Source organism: Agelaius tricolor, unplaced genomic scaffold (genome assembly GCF_023055355.1).
Source record: "Agelaius tricolor isolate 1412-34295 unplaced genomic scaffold, bAgeTri1.0.p SCAF_68, whole genome shotgun sequence".
Taxonomy (NCBI): Eukaryota; Metazoa; Chordata; class Aves; order Passeriformes; family Icteridae; genus Agelaius; species Agelaius tricolor.
The window spans coordinates 1,075,719-1,103,167 of NW_027269328.1; the positions used below are offsets into that span (position 1 = coordinate 1,075,719).

The window sequence follows — 27,449 nt, forward strand, 5'->3', positions numbered from 1 at the left end:
CCCCATCCCGATTCCTCCTTGAGAAGGAATTTCAGGATCCAGGGGCTTCCCTGGGAATCTCAGGACTCCAGGAAGGGTCTCCCTTCCCTTTTCCATCCCCAAATTCCATAAAAATCCCTCGGGATGGATCCTGAGTGTCCCTGATCCCAGAATCCCGGAATGGTTTGGGTGGGAAGGGACCTCAAATCCCATCCCAGGGACACCTCCCACCATCCCAGGGTGCTCCAAGCCCTGTCCAACCTTTCCCTGGACACTGCCAGGGATCCAGGGAGCCACAGAATCCCTGGGAAACCCGGGCCAGGGCCAAGACACCTCCCAGTGCTGCTCCCACCACAGAATCCACCGTTCCCAGGGATCCAGGGGTTTCTCTGGGAATTGGGGACTCCAGGAAGCATCTCCCTTCCCTTTTCCATCCCCAAATTCCATAAAAATCCCTCGAGATGGATCCTGAGTGTCCTGGATCCCAGAATCCCGGAATGGTTTGGGATGGGATCCATGGACCTTCAATCCCATCCCTGAGTCACCTCCCATCATCCCAGGGTGATCCAACCTTTCCTTGGACACTGCCAGGGATCCAGGGATTCTCTGGGAATCCCAGCCCAGCCAGGAATCCCTTCCCAGGATCCCACCATCCCAAGCTCCCCTTTCCCACTGGAAGCCATTCCCTGGCTCCCTCCATCCTGGATCCCCCCCAGCAGCTCCAGAGGATCCCGGAATGGTTTGGGTGGGAAGGCAGCTCCAATCCCATCCCAACACCTCCCACCATCCCGGGCGGCTCCAACCCCATCCCACCTTTCCTCGGCCATTCCAAGGGCGGAGCCCCTCGCTGCTCCCCGGGGATGATCCCGGCCGCTCCCTCGGCATTCCGGGGCCTCCGTGATCCCGTGTCCCGCTCCCTCCATCCCGCAGATCCTGGCCGGAGGATGAGGCCCTGGGGGTGCCGTGGCCGGATGGGCTCCGTGGCGGTGCTGAAATATTCCGTGGTGGGACTTTACCTCCTGGTGCTCCTCATCCTGGTGGGAATCTTCATCCTGGCAGGTGAGCCTGGGCCGGGGATGCTCCCAGGACTTCCAGGAGTTTCCATGGGATCCCTGCCCGGGAGGGTTTTCCGCGTCATTCAGGGGAGGGAAAGTCGGGATGCAGCAGGAAAAAAAATAACAAAACACAAAACAAAACCCCTCCAAAACCTATAAAAAAAACCATAAAAAAACCCCAAAGAACTCCAAAAAAATCCCCCCCAAAAAATCCCAAAACCCCATAAAAACCCCCAAAGAATTCTAAAAAAAAATCCCCCCAAAAAACCCCAAAAATCCATAAAAACCCATGAAAAGCCCTAAAGAATTCTACAAAAAAAATCCCCCCAAACCCTCAAAAAAAACCCAAAAAACCGTAGCAAAACCCCAAAGAATTTTTTAAAATCCCCAAAAAATCCTCCAAAAAACCTCCAAAAACCCATTTCAAACCCCAAAGAATTTGAAAAAAATCCCCCCAAAAAAACCCAAAAACCAAAAAAAACTCCCCAAAACCCCATCGCTCCCGCCCAGCTGGGTTTTCCTGGGATAAGGACGATGGGATGCAGGCAGGGCGTTATCCTGGCACATTCCAGAGGCCCTGCCTCCCCTTTCCCAAATTTTGCTGAGCTCCGGGGTGGCAAAGCCCCTCGGCACACGCATTCCATGGGATCCCAGGCCTCTTTCCCCCTTGTCCTCCTGGAAGAAATTTGGGAATTTCCCGCTTTGATCCCCAATCCCGGGATCTCCCTCGATGGGTCGGAAACACCGCCTCCATGGATCCATCCCTCCTTCCCGGAGTTTATCCCGTTTTTCACGGTGTGAGTTCCCCCTTTTCCATCCCCCAATCCCCCCAGATGCTCTCCAAGGGCTGGGAAAGGCCGGAGGGGATTTTTCCTGGAATTCTGGGGCCTCTCCCGCCGGGCATTGTTTGGATGTTGTTGTTGGCCGGCGGATCCTGGAGCGAGGGATGCGTCGGATCCGGGACAAGCTCCGCTCCAGGATAAACAACAACAACATCAGCATCAACCTCTGGCACTGGGAATCTCCCAATTCCCATCTCCTGGAGCGGCGGGATTGGCAGAATTCCGGGAAAACCCCGAGAAAACCATTCCAGGTTTTCACCCGGAATCCTGGAAAAGGGGAGCGGGGGGGGGGGGAAATCAGGGAAATCATCTCCGTGGATGTGGCTTTCCAATTCCAGTTTCAAATTTCTTTCAGAATTTTAGGATTTTGGGATTTTAAGCCAAGCCTCTGGATCTGGATGCGGCCAAGTGCTGGAATTTTGAGCTGGGGGTGTCCAGAGGGATTTATCCCAGCTGGAAAACCACAGGGATGGGGTGGGACACAGGGGTCACATCCGGCCACGGGGAGACAGCCCCAGCTCCGGGGGCTGGAGCCGCTGGTCCTTGGAAAACCGGGAATGCTCACGGACACCGCTCACGCTGGACGGCTCGGATTTCCCATGGGAAAATCCCTGCCTGGGCTCCTGGAGACAGGAATTCCTCCCCAGCTCCATCTCCCGCCTGAGGGGAGAGGGAGTGGAGAGATGCATGGAATCATGGAATGGCTCCGGTGGGAAGGGTCCCGAATTCCACAGGGACAATTCCCGCTGCCCCGGGCTGCTCCGAGCCCGGTCCAAAGTGTCCTGGAATGTTTTGGGGCGGGAATTGTTTGGGATCCAGCTGGGCCACCATGATTTTCCTTGGAAAAGAGGTTGGGAAAAGGGTCAGCGGCACGAATCCTGGGAAACACCTTGGGATCCAGCAGGAAAAAAATCAAACTGAAACAAAACAAAAAACCACCAAAACCCATTAAAAACCCATTAAAAAACCCCCAAAGAATTCGAAAAAAATCCCCCCCAAATCCCCAAAACACCCAAAAACCCATAAAAAACCGCGAAGAATTTTAAAAAAATTTCCCTAGAAAACCTCCAAAAAAATCCCCCAAATAATCCCAAAAAAAGCCCAAAAACCCATAAAAAACCACCAAAGAAGTAAAAACCCCAAAAAATCTAAGAACCCCCCCCCAAAACCCATAAAAACCCCATTAAAAAACCCCAAAGAATTACAAAAACATCCCCTCAAAAATCCTAAAACATCCCAAAAATACATAAAAAAACCCAAAGAATTCTTAAAAGGATCCCCCCCAAAAAAACACAAAACACCCCAAAACCTCATAAAAAACTCCAAGGAATTGAATTAAAAAAAAAATCCCCCCAAAACCCCAAAAAACCCTAAAAACCCATAAGAAACCCCAAAGAATTAAAAAAAAAAATCCCCTCAGAAAAACCCCAAAACCCCATTAGAAAAAACCATTAAAACCCATAAAAAAAAAATGGAAATCCCTGCAGGAATTATCCTGGCACATTCCAGGGCTCCTGCCTCCCCTTTCCCAAATTTTGCTGAGTGCAGGGATGGCAAAGGATCCCTTGGGAATGCCCGGAATTCCCACCCAGCCCCTGCACGACGTTTTCCCTGAGGGAATTGTTCTGAATTCCGTGAATCACAACAAAATCCCAAATATCCCGACGTTTTCCCCCCGGGAATGCTTTTCCCCGTAGTTTCCCATCCTTCCCCCGGGATCTGCTCCACCTGAGCCCCCTCCAATCCCTCAGATCCCTCCCAGGGATCCCGGGGATGAGCAGAGGGAACCGGACCCGGCGCCGTCCCAGGAGGAGAATCCCGGCCGGAATTCCGGGACAAACTGTGGGATTCGGGAGCAGGGACTGGGAAGGTGCCTGGAGGAACCTGGTTCCAGCTTGGACAGGGCTTGGAGGGACAGGGAGAGGTGTCGGGGTTGGGATGGGGTGGGGCTGAAGGTCCCTTCCCACCCAAACCATTCCAGGATCCTCTGGAGCTGCCGGGATGGATCCAGGCTGGGGTTCTGAGCTCCAGGGAATCCTTGGAGCTGCTTCCCAAGCCTCAAGGGGCTCCAGGAGAGCTGGGATTGGGGCAAGGGCTGGAGGGGCAGGAGCCAGGGAATGGCTTCCAGTGGGAAAGGGGAGCTTGGGATGGTGGGATCCTGGGAAGGGATTCCTGGCTGGGCTGGGATTCCCAGAGAATCCCTGGATCCCTGGCAGTGTCCAGGGGTGGTTTTGGAGCACCCTGGGATGGTGGGAATTGTCCCTGGGATGGGATTGAAGGTCCATGGATCCCATCCCAAACCATTCTGGGATTCTGGGATCAAGGACACTCAGGATCCATCCCGAGGGATTTTTATGGAATCCAGGGATGAAAAAGGGAAGGGAGACCCTTCCTGGAGTCCCCAATTCCCAGGGAAGCCCCTGGATCCCAAAATTCCTTCTCAAGGAGGGGTCGGGATGGGGCTGGATCCAACGCCAGGCTGGGAGAGCAGCTGGGAATGTGCAGCTGGATCAGGGGAGGATCCAGGGAATCCTTGGAGCCGCTTCCCCATCCCAAAGGGGCTCCAGGAGAGCTGGGATTGGGGCAAGGGCTGGAGGGGCAGGAGCCAGGGAATGGCTTCCAGTGGGAAAGGGGAGCTTGGGATGCTGGGATCCTGGGAAGGGATTCCTGGCTGGGCTGGGATTCCCAGAGAATCCCTGGATCCCTGGGCGTTCTCAGGAAATGTTGGAGCACGCTGGGATCATAGGATGAGGTGGAACGGGTTGAGCTTCACGGTTCCTCCCCACCCACCCCCTCCCAGGGCCCTCCCGCCCTTCTCCAGCACCCGCCCTCCTTCTCCAGCCTTGGGTTCCTCGCATGGGGGGAACCCTCCGGGCCGGGACCTTCCCCTGCAGGCACCGAGGAGCCGGGAACGTCCTCGGGAGGCCACCCCGGGGCTCCTCCTGACCTCGCTCCCTGCTCCACCGCAGCGTCCCGGCCCCAGGCGTCCCCCGAGGAGCTGCGGGCGCTGCTGGGCGACGTCCAGCGCCTCAACGGGACCTTCCGGGACCTGCAGCTGCGGCTGCTGCAGCGCCCCCCGCCCCAGGCCGACCTCCTGGAGCACGTCTGGAGGCTCCAGGACCTCCTGCAGAACCACTCGGACTCGCTGCTCCTGCTCTCGGGCTCGCTCCAGCGGCTGCAGGGGCTCCTGTGGGCGCTGCAGAGCCAGGCCGGACAGACGGACAGCTCGCTGCAGAGGCTGCGGGACTCGCTGGGCCAGCAGAGCGACGCGGCCCAGCTGGAGCTGTCGCGGCTCTCGGTGGAGGCCAACGGCAGCCGGCTGCTCCTGGAGCACCAGCAGCACCTCCTGGCGCACCTGGGCGGGCGGCTGGAGGCGCTGGGCGAGCAGGCGGCGGCGCTGGGCGCGGCGGTGGAGGCCATGAACCGCAGCTTCTCCTACGAGCTCCGCCTGCAGAGCTCCCGGCTCCGCGACCTGCAGGGGCTCCTGGGCAACGCCAGCGCGGACGGGCGCAGGATGCGGGCGGCGCACGGGGCCATGGAGAGGCAGCTGAGGCTGGAGCTGGCCCTGCTCAACAACGTCACCGAGGAGCTGCGCATGAAGGACTGGGAGCATTCCGTGGCGCTGAGGAACATCTCCGTCATCCGGGGTGAGTGGTGGGAATGATCTGGAACGTCTCCGTGATCCGGGGTGAGCGGTGGGATGGGGAACGTCTCCGTGATCCGGGGTGAGTGGTGGGAATGCTCTGGAACCCCACCGTGATCTGGGGTAAGTGGTGGGAACGCTCCGGAACGTCTCCGTGATCCAGGGTCAGTGGGGGAAACATTCCAGAATGTCTCCATGATCTGGGGTGAGTGGTGGGAATGTTCTGGAACGTCTCTGTGATCCGGGGTGAGTGGTGGGAATGCTCCAGAACATCTCCATGATCCGGGGTGAGTGGTGGGAATGCTCTGAAACATCTCCGTGATCTGGGGTGAGTGGTGGGATGGGGAACGTCTCTGTGATCCGGGGTGAGCGGTGGGAACGTTCCAGAACATCTCCGTGATCCGGAGTGAGTGGTGGGAATGCTCCAGAACATCTCCATGATCCAGGGCGAGTGGTGGGAATGCTCTGGAACCCCACCATGATCCAGGGTCAGTGGTGGGAATGTTCTGGAACGTCTCCGTGATCCAGGGTCAGTGGTGGGAATGCTCTGGAACCCCACCATGATCTGGGGTAAGTGGTGGGAACGCTCCGGAACGTCTCCGTGATCCAGGGTCAGTGGGGGGAACATTCTGGAATGTCTCCACGATCTGGGGTGAGCGGTGGGAATGTTCTGGAACCCCACCATGATCCAGGGTGAGTGGTGGGAACGTTCCAGAACATCTCCGTGATCCAGGGTGAGTGGTGGGAATGTTCTGGAACGTCTCCATGATCCGGGGTGAGTGGTGGGAATGTTCTGGAACCCCACCATGATCCGGGGTGAGTGGTGGGAATGTTCTGTAACGGCTCCTTGATCCGGGGTGAGTGGTGGGAACGCTCTGGAACATCTCCATGATCCGGGGAAAGTGGTAGGAATATTCTGGAACGTCTCCATGATCCAGGGTGAGTGGTGGGAATGCTCCAGAACATCTCCATGATCCGGGGTGAGTGGCGGGAATGTTCTGGAACATCTCTGTGATCCGAGGTGAGTGGTGGGAATGTTCTGGAACGGCTCCGTGATCCGGGGTGAGTGGTGGGAATGTTCTGGAACATCTCCATGATCTGGGGTGAGTGGCGGGAATGTTCCGGAACGTCTCCGTGATCCCGGGCGAGTGGTGGGAATGTTCTGGAACATCTCTGTGATCCGAGGCGAGTGGTGGGAATGTTCTGGAACATCTCCGTGATCCGGGATCAGTGGTGGGATGGGGAATGGTCCCCGCGCTCCTGTGGGATGGGTCTGTGGCGGGGGTCAGGCCATCAGGGGTTGGAGAATCCCTGGATTCTCCAGTTGGAGAATAACTCCAGTGGAGTTGTGGAGGTTGGAAAAGCTCTCCAAGGTGGTGGAGTCCGGCCGGTCACCAGCACTGATCCATGTCCCCCCAAATCCACGTGGATTTTAACCCCACCAAGGATGGGGACCTCTCCCCAAACCGCCCCGGGCCTGTTCCAACCCTTCACAGCCCTTTCCATCAAGGAATTGTTCCCAATATCCAACAAAACCTTCCCTGGCGCAGCCTCAGGACCTTTCCTCATCCTGTTTCGTGTTTCTCGGGAGCAGGGCCCAATTCCCAACCGGCTCCAACTGCTCATGGAGTTGTGGAGAGGGAAAAGGTCCCCCCTGAGCCTCCTTTGCTCCAGGCTGAGCCCCTGCCCAGCTCCCTCAGCCCCTGCTGGGGCTCCATTCCCTGCCCAGCTCCCTCAGCCCCTCCTGGGGCTCCATTCCCTTTCCCAGCTCCGTTCCCTGCCCTGGACACGCTCCAGCCCCTCCAGGTCTCTCCGGTTGGATCTGCTCCCATCCGTCCCCGCTCAGGTGTCTCCATCCCCTTGGATTCTCCAAATATTCCCCATCCAGGGTTTGGAAGGAAGCTCCCAAGGTTCCCTCAAAGCTGCCAGGAAAAACCAACCTCCCCCGTCCCATCTTCTCCTCCTTTCCCACCCTCAGCTCTTCCCAAATCCCGGAATTGTTTGGGTGGGAAGGGCCCTGAAATCCCATCCTGTTCCAACTCCAACCCCTCCCACTGTCCCAGGCTGCCCCCAGCCCTGTCCAGCCTGGCCTTGGGCACTTCCAGGGATCCAGGGGCAGCCCCAGCTGCTCTGGGAATGCTGTGCCAGGAAGGAGGAAATCCATGGAGAAACCCAGGAGGTCCCAGTGGGAGCTCCAGGGCGGAGCAGGAGGCTGGGAGCAGCTCCTGCCCCATTTTCCACCGGCTGCACCTGCGGAGACCCCAGGGGCTGTCCCTCACTCCTGGTGCTTCCAGCTGGAATTCCAGGATCCCCCTCCAGATCCCAATCCAGATCCCTCTCTGGATCCCTCTCTGGATCCCACAGATTCCTACAGAGCATTCCCAGATCCCGATTCCCGATCCGTTAAAACACATCCCTGCTCCTCCTGCCCCTTTTCCAGCTCCCAGAGCCCGGCCTGGATCTCAGCTTCCCGAGTTCCCGGCTTTTAGGATTTCTCGGAAAACAGTTCCCAATCCTCGCCCTGGATGGGTGGGAATGACCCTTCCCAGCCTCTCCCTGCCCTGTTTGTTCTTATCCCAGGAATATTTTTTTTCTTCCCTGTTATTTTTCTCTTCCAACTCCTTCTTCCCATTCTTTTGTGTCCCGATTATTCTCAGCTTTTGGGATTTGAGCCTTTGCAGGATGAGGGATGTATTTTGCTGGAATTCCAGCTGGAATTCCAAGGCCAGGGCTGGTGCCAAGGCACTTGTTCCCCTGTTCCAGCTGCTGATCCAGAGGGGATGGATGTGGTGGATCCCCAGGAGATCCAGGAGATCCATCCCCCTGGAATACCGACAGCTCCTGGGGTGCTCTCCCTCATCCCTAGGGGACCTTGGCTCCCGATCCCGGTTCTTGGGACGTTTTTGGGATGCTGGGATCACCCTGCCCCAGTCGCTTTGATATTTCCCTATTTCCCCACTCCTCGGATCCCGCTTTTCCCTCCCCATCCGTGGGGATGACGTCACCTGCTCTGGGATGAAGCCACCGAGGGTGGGACCCGTCCCGGAGCCCTGGAATTGCGTTATCCCAAAACCAACCCCTCCCCAAGGGCCGGCACCGGATTCATCAGCCCTGACACATTCCTGGCGTCCCAAACTTCCCTCTCCTCCCATCCCATGGACAATTCCTGGGGCCCCGTGCCCAGCTGGATCCATCCCAGCTCCAGATGTCCTTGGGTGAGTCCGTCCTGTTCCCGGCTGGATTTGGCCGAGCCATTCCCTGCCTGCCTGCCTGGGGGGGCCTTTTCCTTCTCCCCAAATCCTCGGCTGTCCCCAGCTCCGCATCCTGGATCCTGGAATTGGGCGGTGGCAGCTTGGGAAGGTCCCCAGGCTCCTCTCCAGCATCCAGGGATCGCTCCGAGCACCTCCCAGAGCAGTTTTGGGAGTTTTGGGAGCCACCACGAGGGAGAATTCCCGGGATCTGCTCCGTGGATCCCTGGGTGGGATCAGATCCCAAAGGTGACAGGACGGTCCCATCCCTCAGGAAGCGCCTCATCCCGCTGGGATTGCAGGGTGGGAAGCAGGAACGGCGTTTCCCAGGTGTGACCCTCAGGAGCTGCGGGGCGGGAAGAGCTGGGAATGCTCCGGAGCCTCTCCCAGCCGCCATTCCCGGTTTTCCTCCAGCCCAGCTGCTCCCTGCGTCCCAGGAGCTGTTCCTGGGACTGGCATCCAATGGGAGCATTCCAGAAAATCTGCGGCTGCCCCATCCCTGGAAGTGCCCATCCCAAGGGTCTGGGATCCATCCCAAGGGTCTGGGATCCATCCTAAGGGTCTGGGATCCATCCCAAGGGTCTGGGGTCTATCCCTGGGATCCGGAGTCCATTCCCAGGATCCAGGGTCCATCCTCGGGATCTGAGGTCCATCCCAGGGATCTGGGGTCCATTCCCAGGATCTGGGGTCCATCCCAAAGTCTGGGATCCATCCCAAGGGTCTGGGGTCCATTCCCAGGATCCGGGGTCCATCCCAAGGTCTGGTGTCCATCCCTGGGATCTGGGGTTGATTCCCAGGATCTGGAGTCTATCCTAGAGATCGGGTGTCCATCCCTGGGATCTGGGGTTCATTCCCAGGATCCAGAGTCCATCCCAAGGGTCTGGGGTCTATCCCTGGGATCCAGGGTCCATCCCTGGGATCTGGAGTCCATCCCTGGGATCCGGGGTCCATCCCTGGGATCCAGGGTCCATTCCCAGGATCTGGAGTCCATCCCTGAGATCTGGGGTCCATCCCTGGGATCTGGGGTCCATCCCTGGGATCCGGGGTCCATCCCTGGGATCCGGGGTCCATCCCTTATCCCCTCAGCCCCTGGAGCTGCTCATTCCCTGGGGAAGAGACAGCCAGGGCCAGTAATTCCATGTTTCCCATCATCCTTTCCTATCCCAAACCGTCTCCAGCTTGGGATGTTTCCCAACCTTTGCGTGGGTCAGGATCCCACTGCGGATCCCACTCCAGATCCCATGGATTCCTACTGAGCATTCTCAGATCCATTAAAACACATCCCTGCTCCTCCTGCCCCTTTTCCAGCTCCCAGAGCCCGGCCTGGATCTCAGCTTCCCGAGTTCCCGGCTTTTAGGATTTCTCGGAAAACAGTTCCCAAACTTCCCCCTGGATGGGTGGGAATGACCCTTCCCAGCCTCTCCCTGCCCTGTTTGTTCTCATCCCAGGAATATTTTTTTCTTCCCTGTTGTTTTTCTCTTCCAGCTCCTTCTTCCCAGTGTTTTGTGTCCCGATTATTCTCAGCTTTCGGGATTTGAGCCTTTGCAGGATGAGGGATAAAACCTGGGATTGGGATTTTCCGCATGTTCCTGGGATTTTACCAAAATCCTGCTGTCGGTCCTCTCCTCGAGGATCATCTCCAGAAGTCCCTGCCCCTGGATGATCCTTAAAATCCTTTCCAACCCCCAAAATTCCAGGATCCTATGAACATTCCCAAAGTGCCTATTTTCCCTGATTTCTTGCAATGATTTCATTGGGAATGTCCCGGCTTCTGGTCCAAAGGAAAATTCCCGGAGTCGCCCTCAAGGTGGAGCTTCCAGGTGAATTTTCCTGGCACTTGGAGCGGGTTGGTGGGATCCAGCTTGGAATTTCAGATCCACAAATCCCGGAGGTTTAAAATCATGGAAAACTGCTTTGTCCCGGCTTTGTTCCCACGTTTCTTGGTGATCCTGGAGCTCCTGGAGCTCCCGCTGCTCATTCCCAGCTCCGGGATGTGCTCCTGGATCCCCTGGAGCACATTCCCAACCCTGGAATGTGATCCTGGATCCCCTGGAGCTCCTGCTGCTCATTCCCAGCTCCGGGATGTGATCCTGGATCCCCTGGAGCTCCCGCTGCTCATTCCCAACCCCGGGATGTGATCCTGGATCCCCTGGAGCTCCTGCTGCTCATTCCCAGCTCCGGGATGTGATCCTGGATCCCCTGGAGCTCCCGCTGCTCATTCCCAACCCCGGGATGTGATCCTGGATCCCCTGGAGCTCCCGCTGCTCATTCCCAGCTCCGGGATGTGATCCTGGATCTCCTGGAGCACATTCCTGACTCTGGGATGTGATCCTGGAGCTCCCGCTGCTCATTCCCAGCTCCGGGATGTGATCCTGGATCCCCTGGATCTCCTGGAGCACATTCCCAGCTCCGGGATGTGATTCCCGCCCTCCCGTTGTGTTCCAGGGCCGCCGGGACCCAAAGGAGACCGAGGCACGGAAGGGATGGAGGGAGAGCCCGGCCTGCCCGGCCTGCCCGGGCTCCGAGGTAAGGAAAACATTCCCGGTGTCCATGAAACCCCTCCCAGATCCCATCCTGAAATGGGAATCCAAATCCAAACCCAGCGGGACAACCCCAGTGCTTCCCCACCCTTCCCTTGGGATGTCCCGGCTCCCGAGGGACACGGGGATGGATCTGCTCTCCCGGATCCTGGAGCACCCATCCAGGGTGGGAAAAACCTCCTGGCCTGCCTGGATCCAGGAAATCCATGCTGATATTCCCAGATTTCCAGGGTGTCCCAGGATCTCCAGGAAATCCATGCTGATATTCCCAGATTTCCAGGGTGTCCCAGCCAGGCTGGAGCAGGAATTGGCCACCCCATTCCCAGACAGAGCCTTCCCAGGCACCAGGGCTGGAATTGCTGCTGGATCCCTGGATCTGGCAGATCCCAGGAACCCGACAGAGGGGACTTGGCTCTGGAATTTTTCCAGAATTTTCTTTTTCCAATGCAAATAGTGCCAATTTTCCCACCGCCTCTTCTTAATTCCATTGTTTTGGGGAGGAATTCCATGGGAAGCCACCAGAGGACATTCCCACCCTGAGGAAGGCTTGGCTCCAGCTGTTTCTGATCTGAAGGAAACCTGGGAATTCCGGCTCTGCTTCCAAGGGCTGGGAATGGCGCGGAGCCGGGGGCAGGATCCCCCTGGGGACAGCTTTGTCCCGTGGAGGTGACGGGATCCATCCTGCCGGGAGCAGGGATCCGCTGGGATCCCCCGGCATGGAGCCCCAGGGCCAGGAGCAGAGCCAGGCCTGGATCCACATCCAGGTCCAGGAGCAGGTCCAGACCCGGATCCAGATCCAGGTCCAGGTCCAGGTCCAGGTCCAGGTCCAGGTCCAGGTCCAGGTCCAGGAGCAGGTCCAGGAACAGGTCCAGATCCAGATCCAGATCCAGACCCAGATCCAGACCCAGATCCAGATCCAGCTTTGGACTCATATCCAGGTCAAAGTTTGGGTCCAGATTCAGGTCCAGATCCAAGTCCAGGTCCAGGTCCAAGTCCAGGCCCAGATGTGGATCCAGATTCAGATCAAGGCCCAGGACCGGATCCAGACCCAGATCCAGATCCAGATCCAGCTTTGGACTCATATCCAGGTCAAAGTTTGGGTCCAGGTCCAGATCCAAGTCCAGGTCCAGGTCCAAGTCCAGGTCCAGGTCCAGGTCCAGGTCCAGGTCCAGGCCCAGATGTTGACCCCGATCCGTGTCCAGTTCAATGTCCAAGGCCTGGTCAAGGTCCAGCACCAGCTCCAGGACCAGATTCAGGTCCCAATTCAGATCTGGATCCACATCCAGATTCAAGACCAAGTCCAGATCCAGGACCAGGACCAGATTCAGGATCAGCTCCAGATTCAGGTCCAGGTCAAGGCCCAGGACCAGGTCCAGACCAATCCCTGTTATCCCCTGCTCCAAACTCACCTCACAGGACTCTGGATGTCAGAGGCAGGTCCAGGTCCAGGTCCGGACCCAGACCCAGACCCAGACCCAGACCCAGACCTGGACCCAAACCCAGATCCAGGTCTAGGTCCAGACTCAGACCGAGACCCAGACCCATAATGAGATCTAGACCCAGATCCAGGTCTAGGTCCAGACCCACATCCACATCCACACCCAGACCCAGATCCAGATCCAGACTCAGACCCAGACCCAGATCCAGATCCAGACCCAGACTCAGATCCAGATCCAGACCCAGATCCAGACCCAGACTCAGATCCAGATCCAGATCCAGACCCAGACCCAGATCCAGACCCAGACTCAGATCCAGATCCAAACCCAGATCCAGACCCAGACTCAGACCCAAATCCAGACCTAGACTCAGACCCAGACCCATAATGAGATCTAGACCCAGATCCAGGTCTAGGTCCAGACCCAGATTCACATCCACATCCAGACCCAGACCCAGACCCAGATGCAGACCTAAGTTGAGATCCAGACCCAGATCCAGACCCACACTCAGACCCAGCTCCAGCCCCAGCTCCAGATCCATGCCTGGAATCCTCTGCTCCAAGGATTCCGAGGCACCACGACCTTGCTGGGGCTGCTTTGGGCTCAAACCCTGGGATTTTGGGATCGCTGCCTCCCCGGCCCAGCCCATGGAGGCAGAGCCAGCCTGGAATCCGATCTCCCTCGGCCAGGCCCTCCAGCTGCCCGTGTTCCTTCTCCCTCCAGCTGGAATTTCTGGCACTGACGGATTCGTGGCTGTTTTTCTTGGGTGTAACAACCCTCAGAATTATATTGGCCGTTTTCCTCAGTTTTCCTTTTTTTTCCCCCATTTTTTTTTCTTGTTCAAACAGAAAAACAAAGCAATCCCAGGAGGGTTCACCTTCAGGAAGAGCCACGATTTTTAGGTCTTTTCCTGGAGTTTTTTGGGATGCAGGCACCACCCTTTGGATCTGAGAAGGTTGGGTTCAGGTGTATCCCTGGAAAATCCCCTTTCCTAAGGAAAATTCCCTTTTCCATGGAAAATCCACCCTCCTGCCCCCACCCTGCAGAAATCCAGGCCTTGATCCCTCCTGGGGATGGACACAGCAGGGAAAGATTGGAGCTGGGGATAATCCCTGCTGGAGCTGGGGCTGGAATTCCTCCTGGAGGATTTTTTTCCTTGTAAACCGGAGGAAAATCGGGGCTCAGTTTGGAAAAGCCCGGCCCAGGAAGGGCTCCCTCCACACGGACAGAGCCGGGCTTAAACCCTGGCGGAGCTTTGGACCCGAGCCCGGCCCAGGCTTGGGCTGAGCCCCGCCTGGATCGATCCCGTGGGACCATCCCAAGGTCCCAGCAGATCCCGTCTCCAGCACAGGGTCCCTCCCTCCAGCCCGGGGCCAGACCTGGATCCAGGTCCAGGACCAAGCTGGGGGCCAGGACCAGATGCAGATCCAGGTCCAGACCCACATTCAGGACCAGGTCCAGACCCACATTCAGGACCAGGATCAGGTCCAGGATCAGATCCACAACTGGATCCAGGTCCAGATCCGAGTCCAGATGCAGACCCAGATCCAGGTTCAGTTTCAGGACCAGGATCAAGCCCAGGACCAGATTCACAGCTGGATCCAGGTCCAGGTGCAGGTCCAAGATCAGGAGCAGATCCAGATCCAGGACCAGATCCAGGTTCAAGTCAAAATCCAGTTCCAGAGCCAGGACCAGATCTGGGTCCAGGCCCGGGTCCAGGACCAGGAGCAGATCCAGATCTGGGTCCAGGACCAGGATCAGGAGCAGATCCAGAACCAGGTCCAGGTCCAGGAGCAGGACCAGGTCCAGGTCCAGGAGCAGATCCAGAACCAGGACTAGGACCAGGAGCAGGACCAGGTCCAGGTCCAGGAGCAGATCCAGATCTGGGTCCAGTCCAGGTCCAGGAGCAGATCCATGTCCAGGTCCAGGTCCCACACGGATGGAGGTCACCTCCAAGGTTGGGATGTGTCCCCTGTGAAGGAATTCCCAAACTCCAGCCCAATTCCCACCTCCTGGAGGCGGGGAATGCCCACACCAGGGGGTTCCATCCCCCTCCTTCTCCAGCAAACCTCCAGCCCCTTGGACAGCGTGGATCCTGGAGACCTGGGGCTCGGGGGGACACATCCCAACTCCTCAGGACAGATCCTGGTTCTCCTTCCTTGATCCCCAGCTTTGGAACCCAATCTAGGCCGGCTCCATCCCAGCCTAAGGGTGCTCAGGAATTCCTTAGCACCCGGGTAAATCCATCCTGGATCCCAGAGAGAAGGATGGGGCTGTAAGAGCTGAAATGAGAGATGCAGGCCCCCAGGCATTTCCCCCCCCCCCCCCCCCCCATTATTTTTCTCTTCAAATTCCTTGTTCCCATTGTTTTGGCTCCTGATTATTTTCAGCTTTTGGGATTTGAGCCTCTGCAGGATGAGGGATAAAACCTGGGATTGGTTACATTGAATTCTATAATTTTCTTTTGGTTACAATGCATTATATTCTTTTCTTTGGGTTACAATGCATTATATTCTTTTCTTTTGGTTACATTGAATTCTATACTTTCCTTTTGGTTACACTGCATTCTATACTTTTCTTTTGGTTACAAATGCATTCTATTCTTTTCTTTTGGTCACATTGCATTCTAGACTTTTCTTTGCAGAGCATCTTCACACAGTAGAACCAATCTACACCTTAATTTTACCTATAGCCTATCATAACTACTGTAATTACCATATTCATGTCACTGTTCTCCAGTCACTAAAAGTCAGTGCATTGCAGTTTAAGCCAGAAGTTGTTTCTCAGTTTTCTTGCATGGAAAACTCTGAGACCTTTTTTTTACTTCGTTGCCTGTGCTCTCTTTCTGCTTGGTAAAAGCATCTTCTTGTTTGGGGTGGGTTTATCCTTTGCTCTAAGCCATAAAAACCCCTTCTAACTCACACACCCTTTGCCTCCTTGGTTATCCAGTCAGACTGGCTCAGCAATTCTTTTCTTCCATATCAAAACTTGCTTCCATCTCTATTCCTTCATCAGACTCCACATTCACAAATCCTTCTGCCGAGCTCCCACACCTGTGACCCTTCCTTGTCAAACTTTCGCCCTCCCCAGCACGGGACGGACTCTCCGGGCTCTCCCGGCGTTCCCAGGTGCATCGGGGTTGTGGAATTCTGCTGGAGCCGCCTCATTTTGTGTCCCTGCTCCTCATTCCAGGCCTCCCCGGGGAGCGGGGCCCGCCCGGCCCGCGGGGGCTGAAGGGGGACCAGGGGGAGCTGGGCCCGCGCGGCCCCGCGGGAACGCGGGGGCTCAAAGGTAGGGAGGCGGATCCCGGCGGGAATCCGGGATCACACGGGCTCCGGAGATCCCGGGATGAGGGGGGCCGGGGGATCCGCTGGCTCGGGAACCACCCAGACCTCCTGGAGGAACGGGAATCCCAACAAAACGGATGGATTTGGGATGTCCTCCCACTCCACAGGGCTCTGGCAGGGATTCGGGAATGATCTCCTGGTGTTTCCTGGGGTGTTCCCGGCTGGCTGCGGTTTCCCATCTTCCCAGGAAAGCTGTGGGAGTAGGGAGTCGGGATTTAGCGGGACACGGCTGCCCCCGGACACCTGGGATGGGAAATTCCCAGCTGCAACCAAAAAACCCCAAAAAATGCCCTTTGTGCAGGATTGAAAACCCCAAAAAAATGCCCTTTGTGCCTCAAAATTCCTGCTGGGGAGGCTGGAAGGGAAAACATCCCAGGAAGAGCTGGGAATTGTAGGGAGTAGAAACCTGGAGGTGTTTGGGATCAGGATTGGGATTGGGATTGGAATTGGAATTGGGATTGGGACTGGGATTGGGATTGGGATTGGGATTGGGATTGGGATTGGGACTGGGATTGGGATTGGGATTGGGATTGGGATTGGGATTGGGATTGGGACTGGGATTGGGATTGGGATTGGGATTGGGATTGGGACTGGCTGGGAAGGAACCTTAAAGATCCTTGAATTCCACGCCCTTCCACATCTTCCAGTATCCCAGGTTGCTCCAGGAGGTTGGAAAACCCCTGGATACATCCCTGGAGCACCAGGAATGTCGGGGTTTCCTCACTGGCTCTTGTCAAGAGCCCCTTAAATCCAGAAAATGATCCCAAAAATCCCCGGCTGGTCGGGTTGGGATTTGCCGGCCCCGATGCTGGATCTGCTCGCCGGGGAATCCTGGAATTGTTGGGGCTGGAAAAGTTCTCGGAGCCCAACCATTCCCACCCCAGTCCGCATCTCCATGAGCCACATTCCCACGGATCCGGATCCCTTGGGAATGGCAGCTCCACCTCTGCTCTCCATGGTCTCTCAGGGCTTTTCCAACCTCGGCAATTCCATGAAAACCCCAAAGCCATTCCCGGATCCCACCCCCATCCCAGGGATCCCTGCTGTCCCCGCTCCAATGTGTCCCCCCCACCCCGGAGATCGGGAATGTCGGATCCAGGGGTTCATCCCACCCCTTTTCCAATGGAATTCCAGCCCCTCTGGCTGCGCCCGGGCAGTTTCATGGGATTCTCTGGAATTTACGGGAAACAGACCCGGGCCCGGGCACGGATCCAGAGCCAGGCTTTGCCTTAAATCCCAGATTTCTGCTGGACCCTTCTCCAAGGACTCCCTGCCGAGCACAGGAGCCCTCGGTTCCTCGGGAATCGCATCCCAGGAATCCTGGGATGGGGTTTTAGGTGTAGAGGAGCCTCCTCGTGGAAATTTCCAGGTTCAAACCTCTCCCGGAGGGGCTCCGGCCTGGCAGAGGAACAGCAGATTCCCAAATCCTTTTCCTCGCTGGTATTTTCCCACTTTTGATGGGTTTTTCCTCAAAATGACCCCAGTGGGGAATTTTTTTCCTCATTTCCAAATGGGAAAAATTATCCTGGGAAGTGAGGACAGATCCACCCTCCCCACTTTTCCATGGAAAAGGTCACGCAGGGAATACGCTCAGGAGGAAAGAGCAGGAAAAATCCAACCTGGGGTCGGAATTCGGGGATAAATTCAGGGGGGAAAGAGAAGATTCCTTCAGGAACATCCCCAGGGTGGAGTTTTTTGGGAATGTTCCTGGAGGCAGAACCTGATTCCACCCGGAAAGATGGGATCGGTGGATTCTCCTGAGGCTTTTCCCAGGATTTTGGGATCCACCCATCCCTGCAGATCCGTGGGAGGAGCTGAGGGTCTCTGTCACTGTGCCTGGGCCTGCATTCTGTGCCCAATCCCAAAAAAACAAAAAGAAAAAAATGGGAGAAGGGCCTGGAATGCTCTGGTGGTGTCTGGGGGAAGGCGCCGGGCAGGATGGAGCAGGAGAAGCCTCTCCCAAATTCCCGGGCTCTGTCCCAGCCCCGAGGCTCCCTCCGGGAATTGGATCCCATTTTTGGGATCTTCCCCAGCCCAAACTCCTCAGGAGCTGCAGTCGCTGAGTTATTCCCACCAGAGAATTCCAGGGAAGAGAGGAGAGATGGGAAAAAGGGGGGGAAAAGAGGGAAACGGAGAAGCTGCGGCTGCTCCTGGATCCCCAGGAGTGTCCCAGGAAAGGCTGGAGCAGCCCGGGAATAGCGGGGGGTGCCGGGGTTGGAATGGGATGGGATTGAGGGTCCCTTCCCACCCAACCCATCCCGGGATTCCCGGGATTCCCGGGATTCCCGCTGCTGCTGCTCTCGGGGCGGCGGCGGAAACCGGGACAAGTTGGGGATTTGGGATTTCAGGATGGGAATCCTCCTCCACATTCCATGATCCCAGGGTGATCCAGCCTTTCCCTGGACACTGCCAGGGACCCAGGGATTCTCTGGGAATCCCAGCCCAGCCAGGAATCTCTTCCCAAGATCCCACCATCACAAGCTTCCCTTTCCCAAGGAATTCCCTCCATTCCCAGCTCTCCCAGGCTGGGGTTGGATTCATCCCCATCCCGACTCCTCCTTCACAAGGGATTTTGGGAATTCACTGGGAACTGGGGACTCCAGGAAGGGTCTCCCTTCCCTTTTCCATCCCTGAATTCCATAAAAATCCCTTGGGATGGATCCCGAGTGTCCTTGATCCCAGAATGATTTGGGATGAGATCCATGGACCTTCAAATCCCTGATCCCAGAGACACTTCCACGATCCCAGGGTGATCCCAATCCACCCTGGGACGCTCCCAGGGATTCTCTGGGAATCCCAGCCCAGCCAGGAATCCCTTCCCAGGATCCCAGCATCCCAAGCTCCCCTTTCCCACTGGAAGCCATTCCCTGGCTCCTGCCCCTCCAGCCCTTGCCCCAATCCCAGCTCTCCTGGAGCCCCTTTGGGATGGGGAAGCGGCTCCAAGGATTCCCTGGATCCTCCCCTGATCCGGCTGCACATTCCCAGCTGCTCTCCCAGCCTGGCGTTGGATCCAGCCCCATCCCGACCCCTCCTTGAGAAGGAATTTCAGGATCCAGGGGCTTCACTGTGAGTCCCGAATTCCATAGAAATCCCTCGGGATGGATCCTGTGCACCCTTGATCCCGGAATTCCCGGCACCGCTCCACCCTCTCCCCCACCCCATTTTGGGGACGAACCCCCCGATCCCGGCCCTGTCTCTTCCCAATCCCTGGGGATTTCTGGATGTGAGGAGCCGGGGCCGCTCCAGGATCCCGACCCCATCCCGAGGCGGGAGCCGCATCCCTGGCCCCATTCCCGGGAGTTTCCATCTGGATCCCATCAGCTCCATCCCTTTCCCCCGTCCCACGCAGCCCGCGGGAGCAATCCCGCTCTCCCAGGGAAAGGGCGGGAATTTCCTGCCCGGCTCGGCCTTTTTGGGATCGTTTCCCATCCCGTGTTTTCCTTTCTCCCGGGTTTTCGGGTGTTGTTTGTTGTTCCTGGAGCATCCCTGAGCCTTTCCTTGGGATCGGGCCCGGCTTGGCCAAGCCGGGATCGGCAAATCAGGGCCTGGAAAAGCTGGGAATGAGGGAGGAGGAGGCGCCGGAGAGCCAAGGAATGTCCGAGCTCGTTAGTGAGGTCATTAACGGGATGTTGAACCATGACTGGGATATGGAATCATTCCCGGGATATGGAATCATTCCCGGGATATCAAACCATGATTGGGATATGGAATCATTCCCGGGATATGGAATCATTCCTGGGATATCAAACCATGACTGGGATATGGAATCATTCCCGGGATATGGAATCATTCCCGGGATATTAAACCATGACTGGGATATTGAATAATGCCCGGGATATCAAACCATGATTTCGATACTGAATAATTCCTGGGATATTGAATCATTCCCAGGATATCAAACCATGATTGGCATATGGAATAATTCCCAGGATATTAAACCATGGCTGGGATGTGGAATCATTCCCAGGATATCAAACCATGATTGAGATATTGAATAATTCCCAGGATATTAAACCATGATTGGGTTATGGAATAATTCCCAGGATATTAAACCATGATTGGGATATGGAGTCATTCCCAGGATATTAAACCATGATTTCGGTACTGAATAATTCCCAGGATATGGAATAATTCCCGGGATATCAAACCATGATTGGGGTATGGAATCATTCCCGGGATATGGAATCATTCCCAGGATATTAAACCATGATTGGGATATTGAATAATGCCCAGGATATCGAACCATGATTGGGATATGGAATCATTCCTGGGATATTGAATCATTCCCAGGATATTAAACATGATTTCGGTACTGAATAATTCCCGGGATATGGAATAATTCCAGGGATATTGAACCATGATTGGGATATGGAATCATTCCCGGGATACTAAGCCAATATTGGGATATGTAATCATTCCTGGGATATTAAACCATGATTGGGATATGGAATCATTCCTGGAATACAGAACCATGACAGAGATATGGAATCATTCCCGGGATATTGAACCATGATTGGGATATGGAATCATTCCCAGGATATGGAATCATGATTGGGATATGGAATCATTCCCGGGATATTAAACCATGATTGGGATATGGAATCATTCCTGGGATACAGAACCATGACAGAGATATGGAATCATTCCTGGGATGTCAAACCATGATTGGGGTATGGAATCATTCCCGGGATATGGAATCATTCCCAGGATACTAAGCCAATATTGGGATATGCAATCATTCCCATGATATTAAACCATGATTGGGATATGGAATCATTCTTGGGATGTCAAACCATGATTGGGATATTGAATAATTCCTGGGATACAGAACCATGACAGAGATATGGAATCATTCCTGGGATATCAAACCATGGCTGGGATATGGAATCATTCCTGGGATATGGAATCATTCCCAGGATATGGAATCATTCCCAGGATATCAAACCATGGCTGGGATATGGAATCATTCCCGGGATATCAAACAGGCAGGAATGTTTATCCAGCTGCCCCCGACCCCCTGGCATTGCCCTTTCCCATGGATACCATTCCATGATTTCCTGGTGCTCCCTCAGGGATTTGGGAATCCCCACCCCTGGCCCCAAATGAGGCGTTTTTAGCCCCAAAGGGGCTTTTCCACCTCCACGGGGGGAATTTCATCCCCAAATCCCGGGGTTTGCTGCCCTTTTTGGGATCTGCAGTCAGGAATTCCAGGAGCTCCGGGCCTTTGTCTTCCCTCCGCCGTAGGCGCCTTCCCAGAGGATTTTTGGGAATTGCCATTTTTGGGAGTAGGGATGGGAAATGGGATATTGGGAGTGATGGGGGTTTGGCGGGATTTATGGGGTCCGGGGGGGTCACAGAGGGATGGGAATTTCTGGGAATTTCTGTGAACTTCTGGGAATTTCTGGGGATTTCTGGAAATTTCTATGGATTTCTGGGGATTTCTGGGAATTTCTGGGGGTCCAGGGGTATCAAAGAGGGATGGGAACTTCTGGGAATTTCTGGGGATTTCTGTGAATTTCTGGGGATTTCTGTGAATTTCTGAGGATTTCTGGGGATTTCTATGGATTTCTGGGGATTTCTGGGAATTTCTGGGGGTCCAGGGGCATCAAAGAGGGATGGGGATTTCTGGGGATTTCTGTGGATTTCTGGGGATTTCTGTGAATTTCTGTGAATTTCTGGGGATTTCTGGGGATTTCTGTGAATTTCTGAGAATTTCTGTGAATTTCTGTGAATTTCTGGAATTTCTGTGAATTCCTGTGTATTTCTCTGGATTTCTGGGAATTTCTGGGGATTTCTGTGAATTTCCGGGAATTCCTGGGAATTCCTGTGGATTTCTGTGGGGGGTCAGTGCAGCCCCAGGATTCCGTCTCCTCTCTTCGCAGGCGAGCGCGGCCCCAAGGGGGACAAGGGGGACCGGGGGGACCGAGGAGCCGCGGCTGGCACCGGTGAGTCCCGGGCGCTCCCCACGGAGATCCCGGCGCGGAGCCTGGGGAGAGCTTTGGGAACTGGGAGCCCGGGGAGGGGAAATTCCTGAGGGAAAGAGGAATTCCTGACGCTGGGAAAACCATCCCGGGGTTCTCCTGCGATCCCAGGGACATCCCGGCCTGGGGACATTGTCCAGGGAATCCCAGGGACATCCTGGGGACATTGTCCATGGAATCCCAGGGACATCCTGGGGACATTGTCCATGGAATCCCAGGGACGTCCCGGCCTGGGGACGTTGTCCAGGGAATCCCAGGGACATCCCGGCCTGGGGACGTTGTCCATGGAATCCCAGGGACAGCCTGGGGACAGCATCCCTGGAGATTCCACCATGGATGGTGTCAGCTTGGATGATGTCACCATGTGGGAGGTTCCCATCCCCCTGAGATGCCACAATCCCTGGGGATGTCACCCTGGATTATTCCACCATGGATGATGTCACCATGGATGACGTCACCGTGGATGATGTCACTGTGGATGACGTCACCATGGGTCATGCCACCATGGCTGCTGCCCCCACGGCTGCTGTCCCCATCCCCATGGCTGCTGTCCCCATGGATGGTGTGCCCACGGATGGTGTCCCCATGGATGGTGTCCCCATGGCTGACATCCCCATGGCCGCTGTCCCCACCGATGCTGTCCCCCTGGCCGCTGTCCCCATGTCCCTCCTGCCACCCCGCAGTTCCCTCAGAGGGCTCAGTGCGGCTGCTGCCCCCATCCCCCTGGCTGTGTCCCCATGTCCCTCCTGCTGTCCCCACGTCCATCCTGGTGTCCCCACGTCCATCCTGGTGTCCCCACGACCATCCTGGTGTCCCCCATGTCCATCCTGCTGTCCCCACGTCCATCCTGGTGTCCCCATGTCCCTCCTGGCGTCCTGATGTCCCTCCTGGCGTCCCCATGTCCCTCATGGTGTCCCTCAGCTCCATCCGAGGGCTCGGTGCGGCTGGTGAACGGCTCCTGTCCCCACGTTTACTGTCCCCATGTCCCTGCTGGTGTCCCCATGTCCCTCCTGGTGTCCCCACGTCCATCCTGGTGTCCCCATGTCCATCCTGCTGTCCCCACGTCCCTCCTGCTGTCCCCATGTCCATCCTGCTGTCCCCATGTCCATCCCAGTTCCCTCGGAGGGCTCGGTGCGGCTGGTGAACGCCTCCTGTCCCCATGTTTAATGTCCCCATGTCCATCCTGGTGTCCCCATGTCCCTCCTGCTGTCCCCAGTTCCCTCGGAGGGCTCGGTGCGGCTGGTGAACGGCTCCGGGGCCCACGAGGGGCGCCTGGAGATTTTCCACGAGCGGCGCTGGGGCTCGGTGTGCGACGACGGCTGGGACGGGCGGGACGGGGACGTGGCGTGCCGCATGCTGGGCTACCCCGGCGCCGCCGACGTCTTCCGCATGGCGCGCTTCGGACAAGGTGCGCCAAACAGCGGGAACGGCAGAGGGATTCGGGAACGGGATTCGGGAACGGGAACGGGATGGGGAACGGCTCCTGTGGGACTCAGAAACAGGATTTGGGATTGGGAACGGGATTCGGGATGGGGAACGGGATTCGGGAATGGGATTCGGGAACGGATTTTGGGAATGGGATTCGGGAACGGGATCCGGGAATAGGATTCGGGATGGGGAACGGGAACGGGATTCGGGAACGGCAGCGGGAACGGCTCTGTGGGATCGGGAATGGCTCCGTGGGAACGGGATACGGGAATGGCAGCGGGAACGGGATTCGGGATTGGGAACGGGATTCGGGATGGGGAATGGCTCCTGTGGGATTTGGAAACGGGATTCGGGATGGGGAACGGCTCCTGTGGGATTCGAGAATGGGATTTGGGATGGGGAATGGGATTCGGGATGGGGAACGGCTCCTGTGGGATTCAGGAACGGGATTCAAGATTGGGAACAGGATTCAGGATGGGGAACGGCTCCTGTGGGACTCGGAAACAGGATTTGGGATTGGGAACAGGATTCAGGATTCGAAACGGGATTCAGGATGGGGAATGGCTCCTGTGGGATTCGGGATTGGGAATGGGATTCAGGATGGGGGACAGGATTCAGGATGGGGAACAGCTCCTGTGGGATTTGGGAACGGGATTCGGGATTGGGAACAGGATTTGGGATTGGGAACAGGATTCAGGATGGGGAACGGCTCCTGTGGGACTCGGAAACAGGATTTGGGATCAGGAACAGGATTCAGGATGGGGAACGGCTCCTTGGGATTTGGGAACAGCTCCTTGGGATCCCAGGGAAAGGCTCCTTGAGATTGGGAACAGGATTTGGGATGGGGAATGGGATTCGGGATGGGGAACGGCTCCTGTGGGACTTGGAAACAGGATTTGGGATTGGGAATGGGATTTGATATGGGGAATGGCTCCTCTGGGATTTGGGAACGGGATTCGGGATTGGGAATGGAATTTGGGATGGGGAACGGCTCCTGTGGGATTTGGGAACGGGATTCGGGATTGGGAACAGGATTCAGGATGGGGAATGGCTCCTGTGGGATTCAGGAATGGGATTTGGTATCGGGAACGGGATTCAGGAGTGGGAACAGGATTCAGGATGGGGAACAGCTCCTGTGGGACTCGGAAACAGGATTTGGGATGGGGAACGGGATTTGGGATCGGGAATGGGATTCGGGATGGGGAATGGCTCCATGGGACTCGGAAACAGGATTTAGGATTGGGAACAGCTCCTGTGGGATTCGGGAACAGCTCCTGTGGGATTTGGGAATGGCTCCTGTGGGATTTGGGAACAGCTCCTGTGAGATTGGGAACAGCTCCTGTGGGATTGGGAACGGCTCCTGTGGGATTGGGAATGGCTCCTGTGAGATTGGGAACAGCTCCTGTGGGATTTGGGAATGGCTCCTGTGGGATTCGGGAACGGCTCCTGTGGGATTTGGGAATGGCTCCTTGGGATTTGGGAATGGCTCTTTGGGATTTGGGAATGGCTCTTTGGGATTCAGGAATGGGTCATCGGGATCCCAGGGATCGGTTCCTGGGGTTTTGGGAATGGCTCCTGTGGGATCCCCGGTAGTTCCGGTGTCCGTGTGTCTGTCCGCAGGCTCCGGGAAGATCTGGATGGACGACGTCTCCTGCACGGGCACCGAGGAGTCCCTGGAGCTCTGCAGCTTCTCGGGCTGGGGCCGCACCAACTGCGGCCACGCCGAGGACGCCGGAGTGCGCTGCCGGACAGACTGACAGAGAGCGGACAGACAGACTGACAGACACCGAAACACACCCATAACAGACTGACACCGAACGGACAGACTGACACCGACCGGACAGACAGACTGACACCGAGTGGACAGACTGACTGACACCGAACGGACAGACTGACACCGAACGGACAGACAGACTGACACCGAACAGACAGACTGACTGACACCGAACGGACAGACTGACACCGACCGGACAGACAGACTGACACCGAGCGGACAGACAGACTGACACCGAACAGACAGACTGACTGACACCGAACGGACAGACTGACACCGACCGGACAGACAGACTGACACCGAACGGACAGACAGACTGACACCGAACAGACAGACTGACTGACACCGAGCGGACAGACTGACACCGAACGGACAGACAGACTGACACCGAAACACACCCATAACAGACTGACACCGAACGGACAGACTGACACCGAACGGACAGACTGACACCGACCGGACAGACAGACTGACACCGAGCGGACAGACTGACACCGAACGGACAGACTGACACCGAACGGACAGACAGACTGACACCGAAACACACCCATAACAGACTGACACCAAACGGACAGACTGACACCGAACGGACAGACTGACACCGACCGGACAGACAGACTGACACCGAACAGACAGACAGACTGACACTGAACAGACGGACAGACTGACACCGACCGGACAGACTGACACCGAACAGACAGACTGACTGACACCGAACGGACAGACAGACCGACACCGACTGGACAGACTGACACCGAGCGGACAGACTGACACTGAGCGGACAGACAGACTGACACCGACCGGACAGACAGACACCAAATGGACAGACTGACACCGAATGGACAGACAGACTGACACCGAAACACACCCATAACAGACTGACACTGAACGGACAGACTGACACCGGCCGGACAGACTGACCCCAAAATCCACCCCATCCCATAGGGAATGACCCCAAATCCACCCCAAAAGGGCCGGGAACTGCGGCCACGCCGAGGACACCGGAATGCACTGCCGGACAGACTGACACCGACCGGACAGACTGACCCCAAAATCCACCCCATGAGGGACTGACCCCAAACCCATCCTAAAGGGCCAGGGAATGACCCCAAACCCTCCCCAAAAGGGACTGACCCCAAATCTGTCCCAGAGGGAATGACCCCAAAATCCATCCCATAAAGGAATGACCCCAAACCTGCCCCAAAGGGAAACCCCAAACCCGCCCCAAGGGACTGACCCCAAACCCATCCCAAAAGGGAATGACCCCAAATCCACCCCATAACGGACGGACCCCAAAATCCACCCCATGAGGGACTGACCCCAAATCCATCCCATAACAGAATGACCCCAAACCCACCCCGAGGGACTGACCCCAAACCCATCCCATAACGGACTGACCCCAAAATCCACCCCATGAGGGACTGACCCCAAATCCATCTTAAAGGGCTACGGAATGACCCCAAACCCATCCCAAAAGGGAATGACCCCAAACCCGCCCCAAAAGGAAACCCCAAACCTGCCCCAAAGGGAAACCACAAACCCATCCCAAAGGGACTGACCCCAAATCCATCCCATAACAGAATGACCCCAAACCTGCCCCAAAGGGGAAAACCCCAAACCCATCCCAAAGGGGCCGGGCAAGATCCCAAAAAGGACGACCCCAAACCCACCCCAAATCCCCATCCCCAGCCTGGATCCCAGGGAATGGGATCGTTCCCAGAGAAATAAAGGATTTGTGCTTCTCCCAGTGGGGTTTGTGGGATTTATGGGGTTTTATAGGGTTTTTGGGGCTTATGGGGTTTTATGGGGTTTATGAGGTTTAATGGGATTTTTGGGGTTTTACAGGGTTTATGGGGTTCATGGGGTTTATGGGGTTTTACAGGGTTTATGGGGTTTATGAGGTTTTTATAGGGTTCATGGGAGTTTATGGGGTTTATGGGTTTTTTTGGGCTTATGGGGTTTATGGAGTTTATGGGGTTTATAGGGTTTTAGGGGGGTTTATGGGGATTTATGGGATTTTATGGGGTTTTATGGGGTTTTGGGGTTTATGAGGTTATGGGGTTTTTATGGGGGTTTATGGGAGTTTATGAGTTTTATGGCAATTTCTGGGTTTTATGGGGTTTATTGGGGTTTATAGGGTTTAATGGGATTTTATTGAGTTTATGGGGTTTTATGG

The 27,449-nt window shown here is 56.2% G+C and overlaps 1 protein-coding gene across 1 annotated transcript in view; it reads left to right on the plus strand.

Moving 5' to 3' along the window:
* SCARA5 (scavenger receptor class A member 5) overlaps nt 1–27,165 on the plus strand; it is a 32,825-nt gene extending 5,660 nt beyond the window's left edge. The window contains exons 3-9 of the mRNA XM_071417256.1: nt 910–1,038; nt 4,846–5,523; nt 11,213–11,293; nt 15,936–16,034; nt 21,973–22,035; nt 23,288–23,479; nt 25,120–27,165. Coding sequence (XP_071273357.1) covers nt 910–1,038; nt 4,846–5,523; nt 11,213–11,293; nt 15,936–16,034; nt 21,973–22,035; nt 23,288–23,479; nt 25,120–25,256 — 1,379 coding nt within the window. The 3' untranslated portion in view covers nt 25,257–27,165. The remainder of the gene's footprint in view (nt 1–909; nt 1,039–4,845; nt 5,524–11,212; nt 11,294–15,935; nt 16,035–21,972; nt 22,036–23,287; nt 23,480–25,119) is intronic.
* The last annotated feature ends 284 nt before the right edge of the window (nt 27,166–27,449 follow it).